Below are 27,509 nucleotides of genomic sequence, written 5' to 3' on the forward strand. Positions count from 1 at the left end.
GCAGTCACGGGGAGAACAGGCAAACTCCACACAGAAAGATCCCGAGTCCGGGATCGAACCCAGGACCTTCTTATTGTGAGGCACACGCACGAACCCCTTTCGCACCGTGCTGAAATCTATGTAGCTAAGCTAAATCAACATGTATCCCCACAAACTTCAACCACAGTACGACATGTAGTTAAATGTTTACTTACTAACAAGTCAGTCTAATCTAAGCAATATTGTCTTCGTGAAGCCAACATTTTTTATGCATTGGCTTACTTTGTTCGTTACTGCTGTGTCCAATCATTTTACTATAGTTACAGTGTCGTCATTGTTATCTCAGAGGACTCAGTTTAACACTTAAAATTATACACCATTTTGAATGTGGTTTAACATGAAGTGCTGTAGTTTTTACATCCACAGTGTAAATGAGTACAATGACCAGTTGCCATACAGCTAGCTATCATTTAGGGGCTTCTACGTTGTTTTATCTGCTGTACGCTTCCTCGTCGTTGTTTAAGTTAATCAATTGTATGTTAAACAATGTATATACCAATCGCAAGCATTAGCTCACTACTTTTAACATGGCTGGACGCTGACGCTAGCTATTAAACTCACACTACGGCCTACTTGTCGAAGGAAATTAGTGAAACACAAAAACACTTACAATTGCAATCCCCCAGTGGTTTGTCATCCGTCTGACAAAGAGACACAAACAAAACATATCTATCCATGTTGTGTTTTAAAGCATATAATAGCATAAAAAGTCAGATTGTCCTTAGTAAAAGTTGGCAGTAAACTGTCTGCGTGTTGTCAAATTTCCCGCCATTACTTTTTCTTCTGCTTCAACATACGTGTATGTTTCCTTGTCAATCAACTAAAAGACGCTACCGCCACCTACTGGATAGGGACTCCATTACCGGATGGAAATACGCGTTGAAGTTGAGTAGTTTCTTTTAGGGAAACATTTGGATTTAGATTAGTTTATTGACAGAAAATACATCTGCATAATATCATTTGTAATAACAATAAACCATTAAGAACCATATGCCTCTAAATGTACACTTGAATTGAATCATCCATCCATCCAAATTTCTACCGCTTATAATTGTCCCTTTTGGGGTCGCGGGGGGGGGGGGTGCTGGAGCATATTCTATATGTCAATTATGAATTAACCCTCTGGTCTAATATTACATTTTATATCCATAGGGTAGCTTCTAGGATCTCCCACTCAACTTCAGCCCTATATAAAAATCTTAAACATGTCCTGTTTTTTGTTTTTTTTTAACAATTTCAGCCCATCTGATTTAATTCATTATGCCAGTGTGTTTTTATTTTTGAAAGAGTTGCATGAAATGAGTTATCATTCCTACAGTAAATGTAAAAGGGCTGGTGTACTGGGGTTAAGATCAGGCCTAAATATACATAAGATTGATAATACAACTTCTTTTAATGCATCATTCAATTTTTTGCATTACAAACTTTATAGCAGTGCAATATCATGGGGACAAAAAAAAGTCTGCATTGACTATCATTATAACTACAATTTTGAACTGTACAGTCATTACACAATGTAATCAGGCATGTTCTAATTTCAGGGTATTGTTTTTTGATAAAAGGGGGAAAAAAAGTACACTTTGTCATATATAATGTTTGGAATTTGAAAATCCAACATTATTAAGTATTGCTCTGTTGATTTTGTTGTTGTTTATTACAGCTATATAACTAAATCCCTTAATTAAAAAATGTTGGCTTTTTGATGTTTGTAATGCCATCCATCCATCCATCCATCCATCTTCTTCCGCTTATCCGAGGTCGGGTCGCGGGGGCAGCAGCCTAAGCAGGGAAGCCCAGACTTCCCTCTCCCCAGCCACTTCGTCCAGCTCTTCCCGGGGGATCCCGAAGCGTTCCCAGGCCAGCCGGGAGACATAGTCTTCCCAACGTGTCCTGGGTCTTCCCCGTGGCCTCCTACCGGTCGGACATGCCCTAAACACCTCCCGAGGGAGGCGATCGGGTGGCATCCTGACCAGATGCCCGAACCACCTCATCTGGCTCCTCTCGATGTGGAGGAGCAGCGGCTTTACTTTGAGCTCCCCCCGGATGACAGAGCTTCTCACCCTATCTCTAAGGGAGAGCCCTGCCACCCGGCGGAGGAAACTCATTTCGGCCGCTTGTACCCGTGATCTTGTCCTTTCGGTCATAACCCAAAGCTCATGACCATAGGTGAGGATGGGAACGTAGATCGACCGGTACATTGAGAGCTTTGCCTTCCGGCTCAGCTCCTTCTTCACCACAACGGATCGATACAGCGTCCGCATTACTGAAGATGTCGCACCGATCCGCCTGTCGATCTCACGATCCACTCTTCCCTCACTCCTGAACAAGACTCCGAGGTACTTGAACTCCTCCACTTGGGGCAGAGTCTCCTCCCCAACCCGGAGATGGCACTCCACCCTTTTCCGGGCGATGTTTGTAATGGAATGCATCAATAAATCAGTGCGTTTAGGACAGGAATTTTATTAAATAAGATTTGTAAACAAAAAGTGTATTTCTTGAAGGTATTGCACTTTTAGATCAAATGCTAACAGGGAACAGATGAGTAAGATATTTTGTTGCTCAATAAATAGACCTATTAATAACTGCTGAAGAATACTGCAGCAAAATTGAGAGTCTCATGCAAAATGTGAGCTTTACTCGTTGATTTCCACAGTGTGTTCTTGGACGTAGACAATATAGTGGTGAGTGCTGTCGCCCTGGGTGAGGACCGTCAGGGCCTCCAGTCCGTGCCCCTCCTCTACCACCATCACCTGGTCACCAGTGAGATCCCCGTCTGCGTTCACAACCATCAGCTGGTTGTCGCCAACCTCCTTTTCGTTCGCCACCTGCAAACGCAGACCAAAGCGCCGAATCAACATCAAATTTTAAAGAGATGGCAGCGTCCAGAAGACACGCAGGATGGCGTTTACCTGTTCTACCACGGCAACAGTGCCGGGAGCCATGGCGACCATTGAGGTGATGGCGTCATGCGTCTCGGTATTAAACTCAGCAATCTGCTGGAGAATATTAACAGTCCCTGTAGGCAAAAAAATATACACATGTATAATCTGTTAAATTCAAAGACACTGAATTGTTTTGAATGTTTCTGCTAAGCACTTCTACTAATTATCACCATTGTCCTGCAGGGCAGCTACATTTTCTTCTGTCAACTGCTCTTCTTGCTCCAAAGGCACATAGTGTGTTTCTACGGTCTCCTCCACCTGGATTTTGACAATTAAAACCATAGATAGATCAAATAAGATACATTATTTGTAGTAAATAAGTACTTATGTTCAGACAAATTAGGTGAAATTGGATAATTGATCTTTCTCAACATACTAATGTGGTGCAGCACAGTAGTTGGGAATCACTGCTCTATACCACATTTGTAAAACATCTCTTTCATTCTGTGAGTAAAAACTAAGCATTTTCATCTCTGTAACTATTTCATTTTTAATTGTGTGATTTAGGGATAGGCAATATGGCCTAAAATCTATATCACGATATAGAGTATATTGCAGCCTCCTCTGATAACGATATATATCACGATATATTATTTGATATGGAATTTATAATACAACCATTTCAAAACAGGTTACAAAGGTTCTAATATGGCTGCAAAAATATAATGTAATATATTGCGTGCATTATTAATGTTTATTATTTTGTCAAAACTATTATCAATCTACTTGCTAATTTACAGTTAAAATCTGGTTACTTTCTGTTGTAACATGGTTCTATTTACACTTCTGCTAAAATGTAAAAAACACTTATTCTTGTATTGTTTGGATCATTTATATACTACAAATGTGTGTATCGATCCAATACCAAGTAGTTACAGGGGCAGTATTGGCCATAACAGTGCTGATACAGGTACTTTACATTTTCAAAATCATTGAATGATTCTGGAGGAAACTTTTGTGGTCAGATGAAAGAAAAATTTAGCTGTTTGGCCACAATACCCAGCAATATGTTTGGAGGAGAAAAGGTGAGGCCTTTAATCCCAGGAACACCAATTCCTACCGTCAAGCATGGTGGTGGTAGTATTATGCTATGGGCCTGTTTTGCTGCCAATGGAACTGGTGCTTTGCAGAGAGTAAATGTGACAATGAAAAAGGAGGATTACCTCCAAATTCTTCAGGACAACCTAAAATCATCAGCCCGGAGGTTGGGTCTTGAGCGCAGTTAGGTGTTCCAACAGGGCAATGACCCAACACACGTCAAAAGTGGTAAAGGAATGGCTAAATCAGGCTAGAATTAAGGTTTTAAAATGGCCTTCCCAAAATCCATGTCAGAAAACCAACAAATGTAGCTGAGCTGCACCAATTTTGTCAAGAGGAGTGGTTAAAAATTCAACCAGAAGCTTTCCAGAAGCTTGTGGATGGCTACCAAAAGCGCCTTATTGCAGTGAAACTTGCCCAGGGACATGTAACCAAATATTAACATTGCTGTATGTATACTTTTGACCCAGCAGATTTGGTCACATTTTCAGTACACCCATAATAAATTCATAAAAGAACCAAACTTCATGAATGTTTTTTGTGACCAACAAGTATGGGCTCCAATCACATTATCACCGAAAAATAAGAGTTGTACAAATTATTGGAAACTCAAGACAGCCATGACATTATGTTCTTTATAAGTGTATGTTAACTTTTGACCACGACTTTATATCGGATATTGTTTATCACACAACCCTAGTGTGTATAGGTGCATGGTGCATGTGTGTACCTCCCAGGTGCATTCCACCTGTTTTGGACTGTGCTTCTTCTTCAAGTGTCGATTCAGCTCCCATTTGGTGCCATAAACAAATCTACATTCAGGGCACTTGATGCCACCTAAACAATAGGCAGAAAAATGGTAAAGTGTGAAGGATCCGGAAATGGTATGATCTCAGAATCTTTCACATTTTAGAGTTTGACCTTGTTTTGAATATTCCTGGTCAGAGAAACCTTTTCCGACATTCTGGTATTTCTGATCCGGGTGTTTTGTCTTGTAGTGTCGCTTCAGGGGACCGGACGTGTTGCAGGAGTAATGACAGTGAGCACATCGAAATGGCTGCAAAAAAGTAAAGCATGTCAATAAAGTACATTTTGTAAGGCAGGAAGGTTGTACGGTACCCGGTACTAATAAAGTACTGCGGTACTAATGAATTAAAAACGATACTATACTGCCTTTGAAAATATTGGTAAATTTTTTTTCATCTGCATGCTGCCATGTGGTGGTGATTTACAGAGCCGAGGTGCATGATGTTGAGTGTGTTATCACGCACGCACAGCTGCGCATACAAGAACAAACGCAAGGAGAGGAAGAATGGAAAAAAACGGCATTTCTACTTGTTAATAAAGAGGATGTGTGGAGCGCAAGATGGAAGTATTTGGGCTTCAAAACTAACGATAAAGGTGACGCTTTAAACACGGACTCGCCGCGCTGCTTTAAAACATGACTCGCCAAAGGTGGCATTAAAGTATTACCACCTTTGCTTCAAACTTCGGTAAACATTTAAATAGCAACCATCCAGACCTGCACAAGGAGTTTTAAGGTAACCGACTGTGCACATATAGATACCTAGAAGTACACACAGCTGGCTTGTTGCCAATTATTAGCACAGCCAAAACCGCCCACGTAGCCTAAACTAATGCCAAGTGACATGACTGAATTTTGTTACAAATTCCTACAATTTGTGTTTTATCTTTAACAATGTGTGTTTTAACTGCTACATGATTTAGCTGTGCAGTTTTAATCGTATTGTTTTTAGTATTTGTCTTATAGCACAGACCAAGAGTGGCAAATATAAACCATGAAGCATTTATTACAATGTCAATAAAGATTTATTTTCAATTCTAACCTAATCCTAGATTATGGCAGGTTTATGTAATATCTATGCATTTCTAAATTGTTCTTTGAGTTTAATGCCAGTGAGTTTAATGCCTTTTAATTTTTGTTTTAATCTTCTAAATTTGTTTTTTGAGTGCAATAAGAAACATATGTTTAATGTATTGCAACATTTTCTGTTAAAATGAAGCCAATAATAACATTTGTTTGCGGTCCTCTTTATTATGAAAAGTATCGAAAAGTATCAAAATACATTTTGGCACCGGTACCAAAATACGTTTATGTTTATGTTCCTACACCAAATATGGTATAGGAACAACCCTAACAGGAACATTCATCTATTACTTATATCGCTCGTCCCCAGTGGCATCGCAGGTTAGTTGGCGTCTACCCCAGCTGACTTTAGACGAGAAGCGATGTAAATCCTGGACTGGTCAAAAATCAGTCACAGCACACAAAAACAAACAACCATCTAACATGGATGTTTTTTGGGGATGTGGGCGGAAGCTTCAGTCTCCACAGAAATCACACATGCTTGCATGCAAACTCCCCACAGATGCCCAAACAGTGATTCAAACCATCAGTATTTTGTGAGGCCAACAAGCTAACCACTGTGCCGCCTCTTGTGATAACACAATTTAGTATTTAAATACTGATTTATCAGCAATATCATACAAAAGTGTGTTTTGAAGTACCAGTTTTATGACAGTGGTACATCAGTTTACAAGTACTTTGAGATAAGAACTGTTGGCTTTTTGTTATGCATTAAGTTGCGGGCATAGCTTTATTAAGCTGATGTGCACGTTTGAGCGCTGCACAGAGAGCGACACAATCCTGCCCTCCAACCATCAGAATGAAGAAAGTTAGTGCAAAGTAGAGGAAGCGGACGACCGAATTAGAAAAAACAAACGATTAAAAATATGCTTAGGTCCGAGTCTGCCCCACTGTAGCTTCAGTCCACATCACATTATCTGAAGCCAGAGTCTACGGAAAGCCACACACGTCCAAACGACAAACATGTATGAAAATAGTGAGAAGCTGCCAAAGCTGTGTTTGACATTGACTGTCTAATCCTGACTCAACAAACTGGATGGTCGAGCATTACTTTTGGTACACAGATTCACATTTCTCTTGCTGTTAACACTGACCTCCTGGTTCGTCACTCAAATATATCCATGTAGAACAAAAACAACAACTTCATAGTTTCTATTGTTACACGGCAGAGACAGTGTTGCCAGATGTCACGAGAAAACCAAGCAACCAGCGCTATGAAAACAAGTTACGCATTATTAGCAACAAAGGATGGAGAAGCAGCCGAAGTAGACACCGCATTAGTCTGGTCCTCAAGGTACAGTAAATGCTGAACAATATTATTACATTATTACATACAACTACTGTAGATGTTTGTAGTACATCCTTTTGCAATGTTTTTCAAACACTATTTCTTAACTAAAAGTACATTTTTCTTTTTAAAAAGCATGTTACGTGTTGAAATTGTGGCATTTTGGGAGGGCCAACACAGGTTACATTGATTTCAATTTATTTCAATGGTCGGGGGTGATTTGATATAAAGGTGTTCTGAGTTACAAGATGGGTCGTGGAATGAATAGTGGTCGTTGGTTAAAGTATTATTGTGCTTGAAAAAATACTTCTTAAAATTTTACACAAACTCCTCAGGGGTATGACAACATGTTTGATGTGCAGCATCAGATTTTAAATTTTCCTGATGGAACTCTCCTGAAGGAATCAATAAAGTACTATCTATCCATCTATGATGTATTAATTACTCTATTCTGACCTTAAATTTAGCATGCTGCTCCATGTGTCGGGCCAAGGGAGCCTTCAAAACCGACGTGAAGTCACACTCAGAGCACTTAAACCGTTTTCCTGGATTGAAAACAAAACAAAAGCCTTAATTTTATGAAGAACACATTAAGCATAACAAAGAGTGGGAGATATTGATAGGTAAGAAAGTGCATACCTTCGTCAGTGTGGCTCAGTCGGTGGCTCTTCAACGACACTTTGGATTTAAAAGTTTTACCGCACAGATCGCAGACGTGACTTCTTTCTTTGTTATGTCGGTTCATGTGATTTTTCAAGTTATTCCTGCTGCGGCTTGCATAGTCGCAAATACTGCAAACAAATGGCTTCACACCTGCAAACAAAACATAAATATATAAAAAGTATAATATTTTGGTTACTACTCAGCAAAAGTTCAGTTTAGTTGTTGATGTTATTGGCATTCTTCAATGTGAGAAGCATCGTTCACTGCGAGTTCTTGATATACTGCTGCGTTTACTTCATTCACGGCAATTATTACTGTCAGTTTGGTTGTAAAATATATGTTTTGACACCAATCCTGGAATTTTTATGACACATTTTGTATACACCAAACTTCTCTTTATATGGCATAAGGCAGTTCTGTAAACACACATTAAAACTAATAATGTGCATGCATTTCTAAGAGAATACAATTATGTTTATTTTGTGATTTAATGAGGATTTGCAGCTGTTTTCTTACCCTGGTGAGCCCAGATGTGCTGCTGAAAATCACTGCTGTTTTTTAGGTAGTAAGACTCACAGTACGGGCACTTCTCTGCACGCTTTACCATCAGTCCTTTAACTGGTATTGTATCTGATCAACACACAATCAAAAACCCTATCTGTACATTTTACCTTTATTCATTGGAATACATTTGAACTAGTTCATGTTTGTTTAAATGTCTGTTTAAATGTGTGTCTTTTACCAGGGTGGGATATTTGGATGTGACGTTTCAGTCTGTGCTCTGGATAGCTTTGATGGCAGACAGGACAAGGGGCACTCTTGCACTGCAAACTCATGCAAAAATACAGCAGTTATAAGAGACTGCCAACAAAGTGAACATTTAAAGAAAATAGTCTGAGCCTCACTATGCCTGCAATAAATCTAATCAAAAACATAATTTTACAATTATTTCCTACTCAACTACCTCTTCTTGGTGTGTCCTCCTATGGGCTTGTAGTTTGTATTTATCCGGCGTTGTGTAGTTACATCCCGGATGGGAGCATGGCAGTAGCAAGCCACTGTGCTTCTGAATGAGGTGCCTCTTTAAAGAGCTCTTAGTAATAGAAGAGTAGTTACACTTTGAGCAGTAGTGCAAGTGCTCCTTGGTGTGTGTACGCACGTGGGCGTTATAGTGGACTTTGTACCAAAACAGTTTCCCTGTGAAGAAAAGCGGAAACATTGTCATTAGATTGGGCAAACATTGCATGATTAAATAATACCGGTTGAAAAATCCCGACTAGGACAAGAACAATTACAAATGCATGGTCATAGATGGCATGTGACACCTGGATTTATTTACTGTAGAAAAAATAATGGAAACACCAAACACCACAAGAATGTGTGACCTGCTTTTTGTACAAGGAAATGTTTGTGGCAGACACATAACAAGCCAGTGTTTACTAGTGGGATACAACATTGTCAGTTTTTGATCAAAAAGGATCAATTAAAACATTTTTATAATGTACTTTTTATACAAGTGAGTTGTGTTTGCATCAGGGGGAAAAGGCTGCCTTTTCTGTCCTTTCAGTACATTTCTGTTGTATTTTGGCCACAATTGTTTTTGTGTTACTCCATTATCCATTACACATTTCAATGTCCAATTCTTGTATAGGTGCACAATTAAATCGACAATACCCCAAAGCCACCAAACAGGTTTTTTTTTATTTATTCTAACCCTTTGAAGGCCTTTTGATCAAATGATGTCACATTTATTAGTATACGATTGCATAACATGATAACTAATTGAAACCTGTGAGATTATCTAATCAGAAGTGAAGTGAATTATATTTATATAGCGCTTTTCTCTAGTGACTCAAAGTGCTTTACATAGTGAAACCCAACATCTAAGTTACATTTAAACCAGTGTGGGGGGCAATGCGAGCAGGTGGGTAAAGTGTCTTGCCCAAGGACACAACAGCAGTGACTCGGATGCCGGAAGCAGGGATCGAACCTGAAACCCTCAAGTTGCTGGCACGGCCACTCTACAAACCGAGCTGTGCTGCTATGCCCTTTTCAATGCCTTCAAAGTGGTCAAAATAAAAATAAAAATAGATGTTTGTCATTTTTGTTTAGAACTGAAGTTTATTGAGAATTTTGAGCAAACAAAAAAACAAAAAAACAATATGACTCACAAATGTCCTTACGCCTTATGAAAAACTTAAGAGTTTTATGTCCCGTTTGTTTTTTAAGATAATTACAATCAATTGTCCCTGTGACTGTGTGGGTTCCCTCCGGGTACTTCGGCTTCCTCCCACCTCCAAAGACATGCACCTGGGGATAGGTTGATTGGCAACACTACATTGGCCCTAGTGTGTACACCCCGCCTTACGCCCAAATGCAGCTGAGATGGGCTCCAGCACCCCCGAAAGGGACAAGCAGTAGAAAATGGATGGATGGATGTCCCCAGAGGGTTAAAAGGAGGCAGTCAGTTTTACGCCACTGCAAACCATAGCCACCACTTTGACATCCATCTATCCATTTCTACCCCTTGTCCTCATTAGGGTCACATGTGAGCTAGAGCTGATAGGTGGGGTCCAACCTGGACTGGTCAGCAGTCAATCACAGGACACATATGGACAAACAACCCTTCACACTCACATTCATACATTTATACTATCCTATAAACCAAACATGCATGTTTTGGAGGATGTACCTAGAGAAAACCCACACATGCACAGGGACAACATGCACATTCCACACAGAGATTCTAACCCTCAATCTACCTCTTGGATAACAAAACTGCAAATTATTACCATGGTTAGTTATTGTATAATTTGTGATACGGCAATTTATATTGAAACATATACAGTGGTACCTCAGTTTCCGTATGCCACATTTTTCGTATGACTCGGTTTTTGACTTATCTTTTTTTTGCCTAAATTGGGCCAGGGTTATCGCCTTTCAGTTATCGTGCGGCCAAGTATTGCACCTAACAACTAAACTAAACACTATATCGCGTGCCCCCACAAAAAAACTCCTTGTGTTTGTAATTCAGCTTTTTAATTGAGTATGACTGGAAAATAAGTCACCGTGGGGCTAAAGAAAGTTGTAAGTGCCATCACTTTGATAATAAAGGTGAAAAAGACTATTGAATCTAGGAAAGACAAAGAAAAGTACAAAGGTGGTGTCCGAGGGCCTGACCTTTCCCTTCCTATTTTTTCTGCATGCAACTACAACATGTGTTTTGTGTGCATATTTTTGGCCGTCTGGAACAGATCATTGGATTTGCATTATTTTGTGTGGGGAAAATACAATTTTTGTGCGGTTCTGTTTGGGTTGGACTTTTAGAACAGATCGCAAACAAAAACCGAAGTACCACCTTATTTTGTGCAGGCTCCATTATCTCACCACAGTATTGACACTCCAAGTCTCCATACATTTTCCTGAGCCGCTGAAATATCTCAATGTCAAGACATGTCTTGGGAAGGGATGACAACACCTGCTGGAATGCACTTAATTGCGATCCCTGTAACAACATAAGCAAAGGATTTAATCAATTTAAGGTATGTGCTGATGGATCGCCGGCCTATCAGTATCGGAATATTTTCGTAAAAAAATAGTACCGTATTTTTCGGAGTATAAGTCACCTGCCGAAAATGCATAATAAAAAAAGAAAAAAAACATATATAAGTCGCACTGGAGCCCGGCCAAACTATGAAAAAAACTGCGACTTATAGTCCGAAAAATACGGTAATCGCAATTGCAGATTAATGTCTTTCAGTGCCATTCACAAAAGCCGATCTCCACTGTCTGACACTGTATTTTAGTCCCCGGCTAGCAGCTAATTATGTGTCTCCATACACAGTTTGGAACCGCTTCCTTAAGCTAATAATAACCTCCCTTATTTATCAAGTATTATTAATACTGTAGGACAAGCACAAACATGTTAAACACAGAGAGCAAGCCAGGAGCTGGCATGCTAATAGCTCAACTAACCGCTCAGCCAGCTTTAAACAACACCAAGAAATAAGTACTTAGCATACTTTAAGAAATGTAGATGGAACTGTGTTACAGTAGAAAAAAGCAGTTATAAACAGGAAACTAACAAGTAGATAAATAAGAGTCTAGGCTCAAGAGAGAGGATAATATAACAACTGATATGTATCAGATGGTGTATTCTCTCAAAACAATTTTTTTGTCGTTTTCGTTCATGTGTACAAACTCAAGGACTAAATTCCGTGGACACAGGACTTTGACGGCAAAAAACACATGATTTAAACGAAAGGACCCATTATGCAAAACCAACTTATCTTACCCATGGGTACCTGTTTGTGTTTTTGGGATATGCATGAGTCCCGAAAATTTAAAATCAAACCATGGAAGCATTGCAGAGATATTTATAAAACATCCTTGCCTTCCTTCATACTTCATCCAAGCGAGCTGTTTGGAATTTATATCATTTGTGACTTTCTCGAATCTCCATTACCCATATATGGTAAAGTTTTATTTTAAGAGCTTTGCGCGAGACCGACATTGTCGTTACTAAATTCCTTCTTTTACTCAATCCGCAAATAGATTATAAATAACTTTGAAAAAAGAATACATCTGGAAATAACGCAATACGTCACCACATACGTCAACAACTAAATTAGCAGCCTTTATCATTTGTTTTGAAATGGTTCTATTATAATTTTTATGTCAAATATTATATTGCAATATAATATCGTTATCGCAGCATAGGTTTTTGGCCATATACCCCATCCCTAAAATTGACCTACCGGTAGTTTTGATCAAACAATTGCATGTAATAAAAGAAAATAGGTAACCATTTTAAATATTGTGTTGATATTGTTAAAATGTCAATTTCACTCACAATAAATAATTAATGGATGATCGGTGTCAGAATCGTCCGCATTAAACCCTCATTGGAATAACCCTAATCAATTAGTCTACTGGTGTTGCGACTATTTGATTAAGATTTTTCATTCAATTATCAAATTGATAAAATGTGACATTACAGGTGCAATGATTATACCTTGTCAGATTGCGGAGTTGGCTCATCTTCCTCGGAAGGTGTTGACTATTTGATTAAGATTTTTCATTCAATTATCAAATTGATAAAATGTGACATTACAGGTGCAATGATTATACCTTGTCAGATTGCGGAGTTGGCTCATCTTCCTCGGAAGGTGTTGAGGACAGATCTTTACTCTCTGACAATGACAATGAAGAAGAAACTGGACTGTTGTCATCAGCTAACTGTGCATTTGGATTTGTGGGTATGTTTTCCAAGGGAGTGGTGTGTCCTTGCTTATTGTCCTCCCTCTTCGAGGACTCCACACCTTTTTGTGCCATGGGGATACTCTGAAGTTGAGGTTTTCGATCACAAACATCACTTGTGCTCTCTGCATCTGCACCTTCGCCTTGAGATTTAACGTCTTCATCTTCACCATCATCGCCAGTTCTTATACGTTCTTCCCTGCTGTCATCTCCCGGTTTTTTGCTACCCTCCGTGTCCTCTCTTCCATCATCTCCGGACAAGCCTCGTCCGCCGCTCATCAAGTAAAAGCTGTTTTTAATACACTCTGTGAACGCGTGCTCTTGTTGCAGCTCAGAGTGACACTCGGCGAGGTGACACTTGAGTCTCTGACAGCTGACAAACTTCTTGTCACACGAACAGCACACATACAAGAAGGGATGCTTCCTGACGTGAGCGGCGAGGGTGGCCAAGCTGGTGCTAGCGTGGTCACAGAGCAAGCAGGCGAAGGGCCGCTGCGGGCCGTGGACCAGCAGGTGGCGTTCACGCTCCAAGAGGTTCTTAAAGTGACGATGGCAGGTGGGACAGTGGTAGAGGAGTTGTCTGAGGCCCTGGCGAGTCTTCAACCTAAATCAACGGAGCGGTGCGGCGGGTTAGCTGCAACTAAATTTGTTGACGATAAAAATATTTGAATGCTGCAGTACAAAACCTCAGTTGTTGATAGCTTTTGTAGATAAGCGGGTCCTGCAGATTATGACATTTTTCAATATGTTTGATCAGGTTCTTCACATCGGAGTACTTCTTCTGACAGTAGCTGCAATGCTGCTTCAACTTCAAATGTACTCGCTCAATATGCACCTAAAGAAACAGAAAGAGATTTCTGAAGCACATTCACACATTCATACATTGCTTCTCATTTAAAGAGATAATACACAAATAGATATGAAGGTATCCTCCACACTGGTACCTCAATCTAAGAGTGTTTTGAGATAAGAGCTGTCTCTCAACTGATTGGTATGCTTTAAGTTGCAAGCAAAAATTTGAGTTACAACCATTCCCGCAATTAGTTGGCAGAGCAAATGTCACAGTGAACCCGGCACGATACGCCAAAAGCATTTAGTCAAGAGGTGACAAACATACGCCCCACGGGCCGTATCACGCCCACGATCAGGTTTAATCCGGCTCGCGGCCCACAAAATGAGTTTGCCAAGTATAAAAATTAGCTGAAATATTTTAATGCTGTTCTAAATTTTCTAAAATACTGTCGCAATAACAATTCAAGTGTAACCCACGTCACACATCACACTGTTTAAAATGACGTGTCAGGTGACTTCAAGCGCCTTCCGGCAGAGCTGGGACCAAGTCATTGTTTTGCAAGTCACAAGTAAGTCTCAAGTCTTTGCCCTCAAGTCCGAGTCAAGTCCCGAGTCAAGACAGGCAAGCCCCGAGTCAAGTCCAAAGTCAAGACTGGAAAGTCTCAAGTCAAGTCCTAAGTCCTGCATTTTGAGTTTCGAGTCCTTTCAAGTCCTTTTAACCACAGACTAATATATTAACACAGATTGTGTATGCTTTTCAAATGCTGTATTTATTTATTAAAACAAGTGCATTTTAAATTGCAGGAAAGAAAATTGTGCTGACATTGCACTTTATAATAGCACTATTAACCAGTCATTTTAAACATTAACTCATTCCTTTACAGAACAAACACATTGAAAAATAAAGTGCAAATGTACTTATTTGTACAAAAGTGTTAACATTGAAAAAACATGACATATACGTGAACATAACAAAAAAGTTGTACTTTTTATATGTCAGGGCCCTATGCTGCATTGCATTTGCAAAAGACCAAATTAGCCAAGAGTCTGTCAGTCATTTGTGCACGATGGGGGCGTAGTATGATGCCACCATGGCTGAAAACTCGCTCCACTGGAGCACTGGAGGCAGGCACTGCCAAGACTCTCATGGCCACTCGGAACAGTGAAGGAAGAGTCTTCATGTTCAATGCCCAGAACAAAAGGGGGAGAGAGTTTTTTTGGGTTGGTGCACTACTTGTAAGTGTATCTTGTGTTTTTTATGTTGATTTAATTTAAAAAAAAAAAAAAAAAAAAAAGAATTTCTTGTGCGGCCCGATACCAATCGATCCACGGACCAGTACCGGGCCGCGGCCCGGTGGTTGGGGATCACTGAGGTAAACAACCAACAGTATGTCAGAAAGCTAGCTAAAACGGTACACATATTCATAATATAGTATACATTTTAACTGACCTTTATTTTACTATTTTTGTCTTTTTTTTAGGTGGCTAAAATACGCGGTGCTGCTGACCGCCGTCTAACATTACGTGTGATATATTGACTAACGTAACCCTGCTTAAAAAAATCACTGAACAAAAAGTATGAATAAGGTAGTGAACTGCAACAGATTCCCGTGTTTGCAATAACGTTATAACGTTAGCAGTGAGTTTACAGCCTCACTGATTTAACTACACAGCAAATAAAAGTCACGTTATAGCCAATAAACGTTATCTTACATTCAATTCTTACCGTTCTTTGTGCAACTTCAAATGCCAGACGAAGTTGGAAGTTGTTGCCTCTCCATCAGTAATTTTCGAACCGCATGTGTTGCATACTGCAAACTGTTTTGTGTTGACCACCTCGTAATTTTTATACCCAAACGAAATTATTTTAGGCATCATTTTTTGTTCACTGGCGTGTGGTTTGGACATGTCTTCTTCGTTGGTTGTCCTGCAATTTGATTGGATGAATGCTGTGTGATGAAAACAAAGTAGATCTAATTTGATTGGCTGTTGTACTGAGACCACACCAGCTGACACACGCAACGCTGATAGACAAGTACACAATGAAAAATACGGAGCGCTCCCGAATAACTTTTTCATCTTTGGGTTTTGGGGAAAGTAGCAAGTCATGTCAAGTCATGTCAATTCAAAAGGCTCAAGTCCAAGTGAAGTCACAAGTCATCGATGTTAAAGTCTAAGTCGAGTTGCAAGTCTTTTTACATTTTGTCAAGTCGAGTCTAAAGTCATCAAATTCATGACTCGAGTCTGACTCGAGTCCAAGTCATGTGACTCGAGTCCACACCTCTGCCTTCCGGATTGGCTGCCTCTACTCCAATCAGCACATGTGCAAGCAATCAGCTGCTCCTGTTGTGGCTAGTGGCAGACGAATGCTGTAGCAACACACAATACCTTGTTTAATTGTAAATTATCCACTCAAAGGATAAAATAACGAAACGGCATGATGCAAAGACTTAAGTCAACATGACGATCATCATTGTAGTAGTTGAGTTCTGTGCAGCGCTCGCAATTGTTTGACGACATGATGTGCACTCTGAACTCCATTGAAAATTTTTATTTCATGCTTAAATCTAGCATGTTCACATTTGTTAAGTTTGTAGTTATGTTACTTTTAATTCGGCTATCATGACGTAATTTTGACAATTGTTTTGATTATATCATAATTGTAATAATTTAATGATGATAAATGAATGTGTTGTGGCAGTTGTGGATTTCACCAATGCAGCGGTTGAGGAAACACTCAGATGCTTTTCCAAACATGTCTTTAATGGTGAACTGCCAACATGAGACCCCTAAACATCCATCCATCCATCCATTTTGTACCGCTTGTCCCTGGGAGTCCTTAAAGTTTAATGGCTTTGTAAATATACTGAGACAAAGTATGTTCATTGTCATGGTGCTTTGAAACTTCAACAATTTTTTCTCAGAATTTTTTAACTAACAAAGTGTTTTGCCAAGAGGATTTTTCACAATATGTACATTTTCAGAATACGCTTGTTCTATTTTTGGCTAAAGTGAGACAAACAAAACAATTTTGAAGTTGTCTTTATTTTTAAACTATTATGCCATGATTTTGTCAGTCCAGCCCGCTTGGAAATAGATTTTCCTTCATGCGGCCCCTGAGTTAAAATTACTTTGACAACCCTGGTCTAGTCCTACTCGGTAGCATTAGCTTTTAGCTAGAGATATAAATAACCTTGTTGGGATGGAATACAAGAGTGTGAAGGAGAGTGCTGAGAAGAAGAAGTGGACGATATTTATTGAATTAAAGATATAAATCATTAAAAAAAGACTGAGCGTGTTGCCAACTTGGCGAAGCAATTGCTTGGATTTTACTGACGTCATGTCCGGCTCACATCCTGTCCATTAAATATTTGTGATGGTCAAGCAAACTCTGTTCTCAATGGGTACTAGGCATCATTTAGCCATTCTCTGAGAAAAAAATGCCCTATGTTTGCGTGGTTTTCGGCTGTACGAGTTGTTTAAATCGCAAAAAGGATAAACATTTCTTCAGAGTTCCTCAAGAGGATATCAAGAAGGGCGGAAGAGTGCAGGACTTTACAAAACGACGACGAGAAAAGCAGCACGCACACCAGTCCAAGGGAGCAGAGTCGAAGAATGCACAAGTTTACAGTGACCACTTTGTTAAAGGTTTGTTTCATATAATTTTTACTTTTATTATTTCCGGTGACAAGAATTATGTTGATATTATTTGTATGTTTGCTACGAGCATTTCGACAAACACCAACTCGGCGAGTGTAAATAAATAAAATAAAGCAAATGTGAGCAAAACCTAAATGAATTAAGCTTTTACCAAAGGCAACAATCATAAATGAAGCTTTCAGCACATACACAATGTTGACATTTATTGTTATATTTTGATAAAGACGGGAAAAACGCGCTACTCGTGAACGGTGCCTGCAACACCAACAAACAAGGCAGTAGTTGTAGTTAAATCATAAAATGCAACCTTACCCGAGCAAAAACGATGCATATTTCTACGTGAGAGTCTGATACCAATTTCCTTGACCCAACCACGCACAAAGAAGTTGTAGACCTCCGTGTTTTTCCATGTTTTCATCTGTTTTGTCGTGCAGAATGGCGTCTGCAGCACAATGGTTCGATATGTCTGGAAACGCGACTGACGTATAATCTTTGATATCACTCGACAAATCTTTTTTTGTTAAAGTATAGGGATGTATTCCATTGCATAGTCTAATCCCTTCTCTCCCTCTGTCTTCTCTTTCTCTCCTCTTGATGAGCAGCTCACAAGAGGACCTTTGCAAATTGTAATCAGAATCTTGCTTTATGTACTATTAGGGGATTTAACTTTTTAAAATGTTTATTATTGTAGCACTAATTATGGTTGTTAAAGTTAAGGATATTTGTGATTTCTGATCGTTCGGGACTTCTGTGTGGGTGCGCGCGTGTGTGCACTTATGGCAAAATTTGCTTCACAATAAGAACTTTTCGATTCATGAACCCTGTTCAAGAACGAATGCGTTTGTTAATCAAGGTTCCACTGTATTTTATTTTATACATTTTTTTTTTAAAGGCAAGTTACATGTTAAAATTGTGCTATTTTGTAGGAGCAGGCAACAATTAAATGTATTTGAATTCATTTTAATGGGAGACAATAATTTAAGATACAAGTGTTAAATTAAGAGCTCTGCCACAGAACCAATAATGTGTAATGCTTCTTTAAGTGAGGCTAAAATCAGAGCTTTAAACTATAATTATGAATAGTGGCTCATATGGTAAGAGCATGAGTACTACTGCAAATACTTGATGAAAAGACTGCAAACAGACCTTCAGGTGTCCTGGGCTGAGGCAGTGGAAAGGACACTGCTGACATCTAAACGTCTCTCCTGTGTGCTTCCTCAGGTGAACGTTCAGGTTGGCTTTTAAAGAGAAAAAAGTGGAAATAAAGAACTGAATAACTTCTACTAAAAAAATAAGATGTTAGCGAGACTTCCATTCTTTTTTTTTTACTCTCTATATAGTTTGTATTTTACAGCATCTCAGAAAAAGTGACTAACACATTTTTGTTGTTTGCAAGTGAGCAGTGATTTACCTTTGATGGCTGATGCGTAGTCACAGTGTGGACACTTGAAGGGTTTCTCTTGGGTATGTGTCCTGAGGTGGGATATGAGCGAGTGTCTGAACTTGAAGATCTTATTGCAAAACTCACAGGCAAAAACTTTCAGCTGGGTCTGGAATAAACTGGGGAGAGACACACGTTGATGAGCATCATCGTAATCATTGTTGTTGCTACAGTGACAGCTTTTGAGGTGAATGAATGCATTTTCTTGGCTGAATAATACATTACAAATCCAACTAAACTCATCCAAGAATGCCTCCATGGACATTTCTTTGCACACAGTTCGGAACATACAGCTGTATGTACACTATGAGTTTAGGATTATTTAATTAGCTACTATATGACTTCAAATGTAATAATTCATACATATGCATATTCATACAGTACTTGGGAGCATCTTGCTTGATGGAATATTCTTGGAAGCCTTTTCCAGGTGTTGTTGTCGCTTTGTCTGAGCTGTAGTGGGAGTAGAAGACAAAATTAATCAGACAAGCAGAAAATGTCAAAAGCTAAACACTTTTTTTTCATGCATCTGATTAATAAATATGTGTAAGATTAGATTTCTGTGCATTTAAGTACCTTAGCTCCTGTTCTGCTTTGGGGTCTTCGTCATTGGCTGGAGGTTGGAATTGAGTACCGGTAGCTTTGTCAGTTGGTTCACCCTGTGAGACTTCAGCACTCTGGATGTTTGCACCACAAATACAAAGTGATACATTGGCAAATGTATTCATTATTGTTATTTTGTTTGTAAAAATTATAATTTAAATTATTCCAGCTTGTTGAACAAAAATGTTTATGTAGCAGGTTATTGTTTGCTTTGTGCATGCGTTTAGCCATTTGTTCCAGATAAGTGAATTACATTATTTGGAATTTAATGATTTAATGTGGAGGGTTTGTCTGTTCCATGTAACCATCATTATGTGTTGTCCTAATTGTCCTCATTCGTAGTACAGTGAGTGAAGTGCATGCAGTTTTAAGGTAATTTCTCATGCTATACAATTTTTCTTTGGATCAACAAAGTATCTATCTATCTATCTATCTATCTATCTATCTATCTGCCATCTGCACACAATAACTTAAAAACGGGAACACCATTGGAAGTGAAAAGTATCAAGTGAGAACGTGTTTTTCTTTATTCAGTATTAAAGGACAGTTTATTTTAATTGTGTATTTCTAAATGTGAGATTTTCAGCTGTTTTTGTCAACTATTATGACCCCTAAACATTTTTTTCATTCAACCTGTCGATGTTTGAATGTCTTTTCTAGTATTAAAAATCAATATTATTTAATTCTGCTAAGTTTCAAAGATAGTCATATTTCTAAACCACTAGGGTTGTCAAAGGTATCAATACTTTGATACCAAGTTGATCTCCAAAATTACATCGTTGCGGAAGCCTGTCACGAATGCGAATTAGTTTTCTGTGCAAAAAGATGCTGAAGCACAGTGATTTTAAATACTTGACAGTTTGGAATGGTTTTAAACAAAATAGTCAAGTTAAGAGTACATGGGTTATGTTTTTTTCTACTTCTAATTGTGGTATCAAATAAGTATCGAAAATCGTGCAAATTCATAGGTATTTTTATCGACGACTGCAATTCTGGTATCATTACTTCCCTGTAAACCACAATCTTAATTTGTTCTAGTTTTTGTTTGTTCTTACTGAAACAAAATGTAACAGTGTCATCTGCAAATTGTACAAACTAGTGATGGGTGGTAATGAAACATTCACTGGCTGAATTGACACTGCACCGATACTGAGTTGGTGTTTCAAAATGGGGCCCATCTGATGGATTGAAAAAGTACCGACAATTGACCTGTACATTAGTACATTAGTTAGTAATGTAAAGTAAAAGTAAAGGCCTTTACGTAAAAAGACTAATGTACATTAGTACATTAGTAGTTGTTGTTTTGAACATGCATACAGCAAATATACTGTAGTAGTTGTTTTTTTTACTTAAAGCTGTTCAGAAAGCAATACAAAACTTTGCTCAATGAGCCAACTGGAAGCAGGGAAAGAAGAACATTTGCCTTATTTGGCATTATAAAATCAAAATGATCCCACAATTCGGAACTTTGCCTTTTTCTAAGTTTCATTCAGATCAATGAGGACGGCAGAAAACCGATGTCAAATGCGGCACGCCACTCCTTGACTTCAAAAGAAGCGTTTCCTGATAAACTTAATTTGCCGCTTCACAGTCAAATGACATTGCAGCTGTATTGGTCCAATGTTTTTTCTTAAAGTAACACACACGTTATAGTATCGAGGGACTCAGGATCACTTCTTGTGTTTCATAATGCACCAATGCTACTGTATGGTTTGACCCTAGCACTAACCTTATTTTTTTGGTGACCTGTAATAAATAAATATATATATACACATACACACACACACACACACACACACACACACACACACACACACACACGTATATATATATATACATATATGAACACATACACACACACACACACACACACACACACACACACACACACACACACACACACACACACACACACATACATACATACATACATACATACATACATATATATATATATATATATACACACACTATATATACACACACACAAATATATATTTATATACTGTATATATATATATATATGTAACTGGTTCAAGAAAAGTGTTGAATGCTTTTGTCAGATCCATAATACCTTATTTATGGCAAGCTGCAAGGGGGTTAAGTGAATCTTCAAATTATTCTGATTTGTGTCACCAAAAACTCACTTGAGTCTCATCCGGAATGTTTACATGCTCCTCTCCTGTTGAAACGTTCTCAACTGGAATCATTTTAGTGACACCTGTGATACCAGCAAAGATAACATTAAAATTGAATGGTCAAACATGTCGCTATAAAAATGAAAATACAATACTGGCCTGGCAGTGACTCATCTTCCGTGAGTACAACATTGATGACACTTTTTTTGCTTCCAGTTGTAAGGCTATCTTCTTTGGATGCATGGCTTTCGCCACCATCAGAAAGCATACGACTTTTCTTGTTGGGTCTTGGTCGTTGAAAACTCTTCATTCCTCCACACAGAGAAAGAGAATAAGGCATTAGTTCACACTATTTTCGAGGGCTTCATGTTTCTGCAACAAATGTGAATCATGATTTTCTAGCTCATTACTGAGAATGTGATTCCCTGGGGATGATTTTTTCTGAAAATCAAATCAAAAAATGTTTCACACGCACACGCACACATGCATACACGCACACACGCACACACACACACACACACACCATGTTCAGAGCAACGTGCATAGTTACGTTTCAAAAGAAATGACTCCGTTGTTACGACTGCAACTATCAATTATTATAGTAATTACCTATCGATTAGTTTGTTCAATTAAACCAGTAACTGGATAAAACACACTTTATAGCTTCAATGCGTATTTTATGGTAAGATAGTTTAGATAAACAATATTTTCTTGCTTTCCATAACTTTCATTCTGTTTTTCAAATAACTGCACGGCATCAACATTGAAATTGCACTTTTAAATGTGTACATTACTAAAAATGTAAAAAAAAAAACTCTTTGCTGTAAGCCGACACAGATCACGGCACTCCAAAGCTCTTATGTGCGCTCAATTGCAGCGGTCGTTTGGAAACTATGTCCGCATATTTAATCCAGATCTTATTAATTTGTATTAGTTACACTCATTAAGGGATGAATCAAAGCAACAGAATACAAATCAAATGTTTTTTCTAACCGATTTAATTGATTATTTGTTGCTGCCCTCACAATTGTTTTTTGTTTATATTATTAGACTTTTAATTACATTGTTCTGCTTTAAAAAAAACTTTCTATGGTCTTTTTGACATTTTTATGAGAGGTCCCTGAAAGGACAGTTGATATTCCTGTTCTTGTGGACATAGCCTGAGGAAGAAGTCTCATGCTAATAACAGTGCAGCATGAGTTTCTGAGTAAAATAGCAGGAACTTACTCTTTCTTCTCTTGGTGTCTGAACTTTTGTGCTTTGAATTTAGATCCACTCCCTGAGGGTCCAAATTTTCAGAGTCCTCAACTTCTTCTCTTCTACAGATGTCCCCTGGAAGGTATGCCAGTTGTAAGTGTGACATAAAAAAATATTATAATATTGGTGAGAAATGATTCCCCAAGTGCTCGCCTTGACTGAATGGCACTTTTCAGGTGCATTCATGTGTATTTCCTCACCAGTGTCATCCTCCTCCTCTTCTTCCTCATCTGGTGCTTTCAGGCAAATATGTTTGACGATCTGTCGTCTGTTGCTGAACAAACGGTGACAGTCTTTGCATTTCAGCCCGGCAATCCTGTCATTTTCATCTAGTAGGGACAAGTAGAGTGGATGACTTCACTGTTAGGGATTTCCTTACACAACATCCAACTAGGGATGTCCGATAATGGCTTTTTGCCGATATCCGATATTGTCCAACTCTTAATTACCGATACCGATATCAACCGATACCGATATATACAGTCGTGGAATTAACACATTATTCTGCCTAATTTGGACAACCAGGTATGGTGAAGATAAGGTCCTTTTTAAAAAAAAAAGATAAAATAAAATAAGGTAAATAAATTAAAAACATTTTCTTGAATAAAAAAGAAAGTAAAACAATATAAAAACAGTTACATAGAAACTAGTAATTAATGAAAATGAGTAAAATTAACTGTTAAAGGTTAGTACTATTAGTGGACCAGCAGCACGCACAATCATGTGTGCTTACGGACTGTATTCCTTGCAGACTGTATTGATATATATTGATATATAATGTAGGAACCAGAATATTAATAACAGAAAGAAACAACCCTTTTGTGTGAATGAGTGTAAATGGGGGAAGGAGGTTTTTTGGGTTAGTGTACTAATTGTAAGTGTATCTTGTGTTTTTTATGTTGATTTAATAAAAAAAAAAAAAAAAAAAAACAAACAAAAAAAACCCGATACCCATCATAAAAAAAACGATACCGATAATTTCCGATATTACATTTTAAAGCATTTATCGGCCGATAATATCGGCAGGCCGATATTATCGGACATCTCTACATCCAACGCCTCATCTCTATTGTGCTTTACCGTGTTTGTCTTCCTCCTCATTTTGCCTTTCTTGTATTTGGACCTTGTCGTCTGGAGACTGAGTGGAGTCCTCTCTGGTATCTCTGCAATCTGTGCGCATTTTCTTGGTGGAGCCTTTAGGTCGTCCTCTTTTCCGCTTAACTGGGCTCTCTGCACACAGATCGGGGTCAATCTTTTGATTTAAAAAACTAAAGTAATTGTATTGCAGTAATGTCAGTAAGTATTTGTGTTGCAGCCATAATAACGTAATACATTGTCCATTGTGACTGTATGTAATAGTACAGTACAGTTGGAATAAAACATGCAAAGGTGTGCAACAAAAGTACAAAGCATGGTGTAACTGAATTTCCCTTCTGAGCTCATAAGGATTTAGGAAGGAAATCGGAAATCGGAGTTGTGACCTGCTAACGTTTCCAAGGGTACTCCTGTAAGGGGCTGCAAAGCGACGATGATGTCTTCATGAGGCTCGTGAAGTGGGTGCATCTGCGAGCAATGGACCAGCAGCAGTGAGCGAGTGGGAGAGAAGAGGTTGCAGAGCCGACACATAAACACAGAACCAGCTAGGGAGACAGAAAGAATAAGATTTTAAGCACAATTTACCCAATTTTAATCCACAGCGGGAAAGACTACAAACTCATACAGAATGTTAGGAAAAATGGACGTTCCCCCAGCTGGATTGCTCGTTGCAATATAAATCAAAAAGTCAGCCATTTTGAATTATTTGCCTTCAGGGGTGCAAAATAAAAAACACAGAATATTGACTATTTCTGCTGTAATTAGGTCTCATTCATTCTGCAAACAAGTCTTTCCCTGATTTCCACAGGATGCGGAACGACACCGCCAGACGACGTCTGGCAATACCCAAAGCTATTCTGTTGCGGTCCATGTTGTGCAGGTAAATAGCGTTGGTTAAAGTAAAGTAAACACTGAATTAAACACAGCAGAACGTCTCCAGCTTTGCCATCCATCAATACCCAAAGACGGGGACTAGGGGTGTGGGAAAAAATTGATTCGAATTTGAATCGCGATTCTCGCGTTGTGCGATTCAGAATCGATTCTCATTAAAAAAATATTATTATTGTTAAAAAAAAAATTTTTTTTTTTTTTTTTAAATTAATCAATCCAACAAAACAATACACGGCAATACCATAACAATGCAATCCAATTCCAAAACCAAACCCGACCCAGCAACACTCAGAACTGCAATAAACAGAGCAATAGAGAGGAGACACAAACACGACACAGAACAAACCAAAAGTAGTGAAACAAAAATGAATATTATCAAAAACAGTATCAATATTAGTTACAATTTCAACATAGCAGTGAATAAAAATCCCTCATTGACATTATCATTTGACATTTATAAAAAAAAAAGAAAGAAAAAAAGAACAATAGTGTCACAGTGGCTTACACTTGCATCGCATCTCATAAGCTTGACAACACACTATATGAATATATGAATAAGTCATATTTTTGGTTCATTTAATAGTTAAAACAAATTTACATTATTGCAATCAATTGATAAAACATTGTCTTTTACAATTATAAAAGCTTTTTACAAAAATCTACTACTCTGCTTGCATGTCAGCAGACTGGGGTAGATCCTGCTGAAATCCTATGTATTGAATGAATAGAGAATCCTTTTGAATCGGGAAAAAAATCGATTTTGAATCGAATCGTGATCCCAAGAATCGATATTGAATTGAATCGTGGGACACCCAAAGATTCACAGCCCTAGCGGGCACGTTTTCCCTTGCAGAATAACAACTTTAATTCGTTTTTTTGTAGACAGTAACAACACAACAGTAACATCATGCCTGGGGAGCGTTGTGCACACGCACACACACACACAGTCATTTCATTCAACTCCTACTAACCACTTCTCTGCTTCCTGGCCCCCGTATCAGCTGGTGTTTGACACAGGACCTTATATAGCTGCTGATATGGCTGTATATGCTTCTTAAATTTTGGACCTCCAGAATCAGCATGTCCTCATTCATTTGTGTCAACGAGCTGAAAACTTTTGACAAGTTGACTTAATATCCGTCCCTACCCATTAGGACGTTTCAAAATGTAAAATACAAATGAAGACGGACTATTTTATTTTGAAAGTAAACTGGAAATTGTATTGTGTGTCTGTGCTTGACTTCCTGTCTAACACAAGCAGAGTTTTAGCTAAATTGACTGGCAAAGTTAAAAGTTTTGCGGATAGTTAGCGCTATTTTGGGTCCGCTGCGTTTCAGTGTATGTATTAATAACCTCCCCAATATTTGCAAAAATACCATCTGCCAAATGTATGCAGATGATACAATCATTTATGTGGCAGCAGACACCCCTCAACAGGCTTCAGATATATTATACAGACAGTTAGCTGAAGTATCAACATGGCTTCAAAATAACTGTTTATATAACAAAACAGTCTCAATGAAAAAAATCATTAAATGAAATTTAGGTCAACATTAATCAAAATAAAATAGAGCAGGTAAAGGAATTTAAATATCCGGATGTTATTTTGGATCCTAAGGGAAAATTTGATGTCCATAATAAAAAAATGACTAAGACCATAAAAAGAAATATACATTGTCTCAGGTGATGACGTTCCGCTGCCTTTTCGCATCCTGTAGAAATCAGGGGTTAAGGTGTGCAAAAATTCTCTAGAACTACGTATTTACATGATAATACTTTTATATGACATAGGTGACTTTTTTATTGTGTTTTGAATAGATTTTTCATTTGAAAATATAGTTTGTTTAGTCACAAGCAGTGGCACCATTATGGTTAATGGACAGCTTGCCTATATCACCTCCATTACATGCAAAAAGGTGAATTACTTCTATTAAAATATTCTATTGCCCATGACTGGATTGTGACCTCAATCGTAATCACGAGAGACGACTTCTGGGGGGTAAATGGGTAATTATACTCTTTCTTGTTGTCTTTTTATATAACAAAACATCGTGCCACATATGCAAAGGAGCTCTTTCAAAAGGTTCAAACTTTAGCAGCTATCCCAAATCAAACGTTGCAAGGAGGCAAGCGAAAAAATAAAAAACGAAGTGTTGTAATGTGACTGAAATAGCGTTGAGTTGGAAACCGCCATTGAATAACAAGATTTGTTTTTGCTGCTTTGGCCCAAGTTAACATTGAGCAACAACAAACACATTCGACCAAAAACGGACACAAATTCCTACCTGTTTTTTGCACATCCATTTTCTTGAACGACCGCAAATAAAATATAGAGCAATTATTTAAATCATATGCTGTACCAAATAAACTGATATTACAACAGAAATACTATTTAATGGCTGATCTTTACTTGTAGATTGAAATTTCTGACGAATGTGCGACATATGTCCTCCTATTCAACGGAAGTCGATTGGATTTGGTGCTGTTTGTAAAAACCTACAGCGCCATCTGTTAC

At 38.3% G+C, this 27,509-nt stretch overlaps 2 protein-coding genes across 4 annotated transcripts in view; both read right to left on the reverse strand.

The window, feature by feature from the left end:
• mtbp (MDM2 binding protein) overlaps positions 1–895 on the reverse strand; it is a 65,537-nt gene extending 64,642 nt beyond the window's left edge. Inside the window, exon 1 of the mRNA XM_061951382.1 lies at positions 650–895. Within this exon, the coding sequence (XP_061807366.1) occupies positions 650–743 (94 nt within the window). The 5' untranslated portion in view covers positions 744–895. The remainder of the gene's footprint in view (positions 1–649) is intronic.
• A 1,599-nt stretch (positions 896–2,494) lies between these two features.
• Positions 2,495–27,426, reverse strand: zfat (zinc finger and AT hook domain containing). Of its 3 annotated transcripts, XM_061951404.1 has the most exons (25): positions 27,280–27,426; positions 24,490–24,648; positions 24,089–24,238; positions 23,209–23,337; positions 22,979–23,083; positions 21,911–22,063; positions 21,761–21,834; positions 19,587–19,687; positions 19,395–19,463; positions 18,981–19,129; positions 18,716–18,807; positions 13,804–13,952; positions 13,180–13,721; positions 12,989–13,050; positions 11,246–11,363; positions 8,823–9,055; positions 8,601–8,682; positions 8,375–8,488; positions 7,835–8,008; positions 7,652–7,740; positions 4,941–5,076; positions 4,750–4,856; positions 3,152–3,239; positions 2,949–3,055; positions 2,495–2,864 (listed from the first exon to the last, which is right to left on the reverse strand). In XM_061951404.1, the coding sequence occupies exons 1-25, from the start codon at positions 27,296–27,298 to the stop codon at positions 2,673–2,675; spliced, it is 3,393 nt and encodes a 1,130-aa protein (XP_061807388.1). In that variant the 5' UTR covers positions 27,299–27,426; the 3' UTR covers positions 2,495–2,672. The 3 variants fall into 3 exon arrangements, with proteins under 3 accessions (XP_061807388.1, XP_061807374.1, XP_061807381.1); XM_061951390.1 differs by having other exon boundaries at positions 12,989–13,721; XM_061951397.1 differs by lacking the exon at positions 8,375–8,488 and having other exon boundaries at positions 12,989–13,721.
• Positions 27,427–27,509: the final 83 nt, after the last annotated feature.

The sequence above is a fragment of the Nerophis lumbriciformis genome, linkage group LG04 (assembly GCF_033978685.3).
Source record: "Nerophis lumbriciformis linkage group LG04, RoL_Nlum_v2.1, whole genome shotgun sequence".
Taxonomy (NCBI): Eukaryota; Metazoa; Chordata; class Actinopteri; order Syngnathiformes; family Syngnathidae; genus Nerophis; species Nerophis lumbriciformis.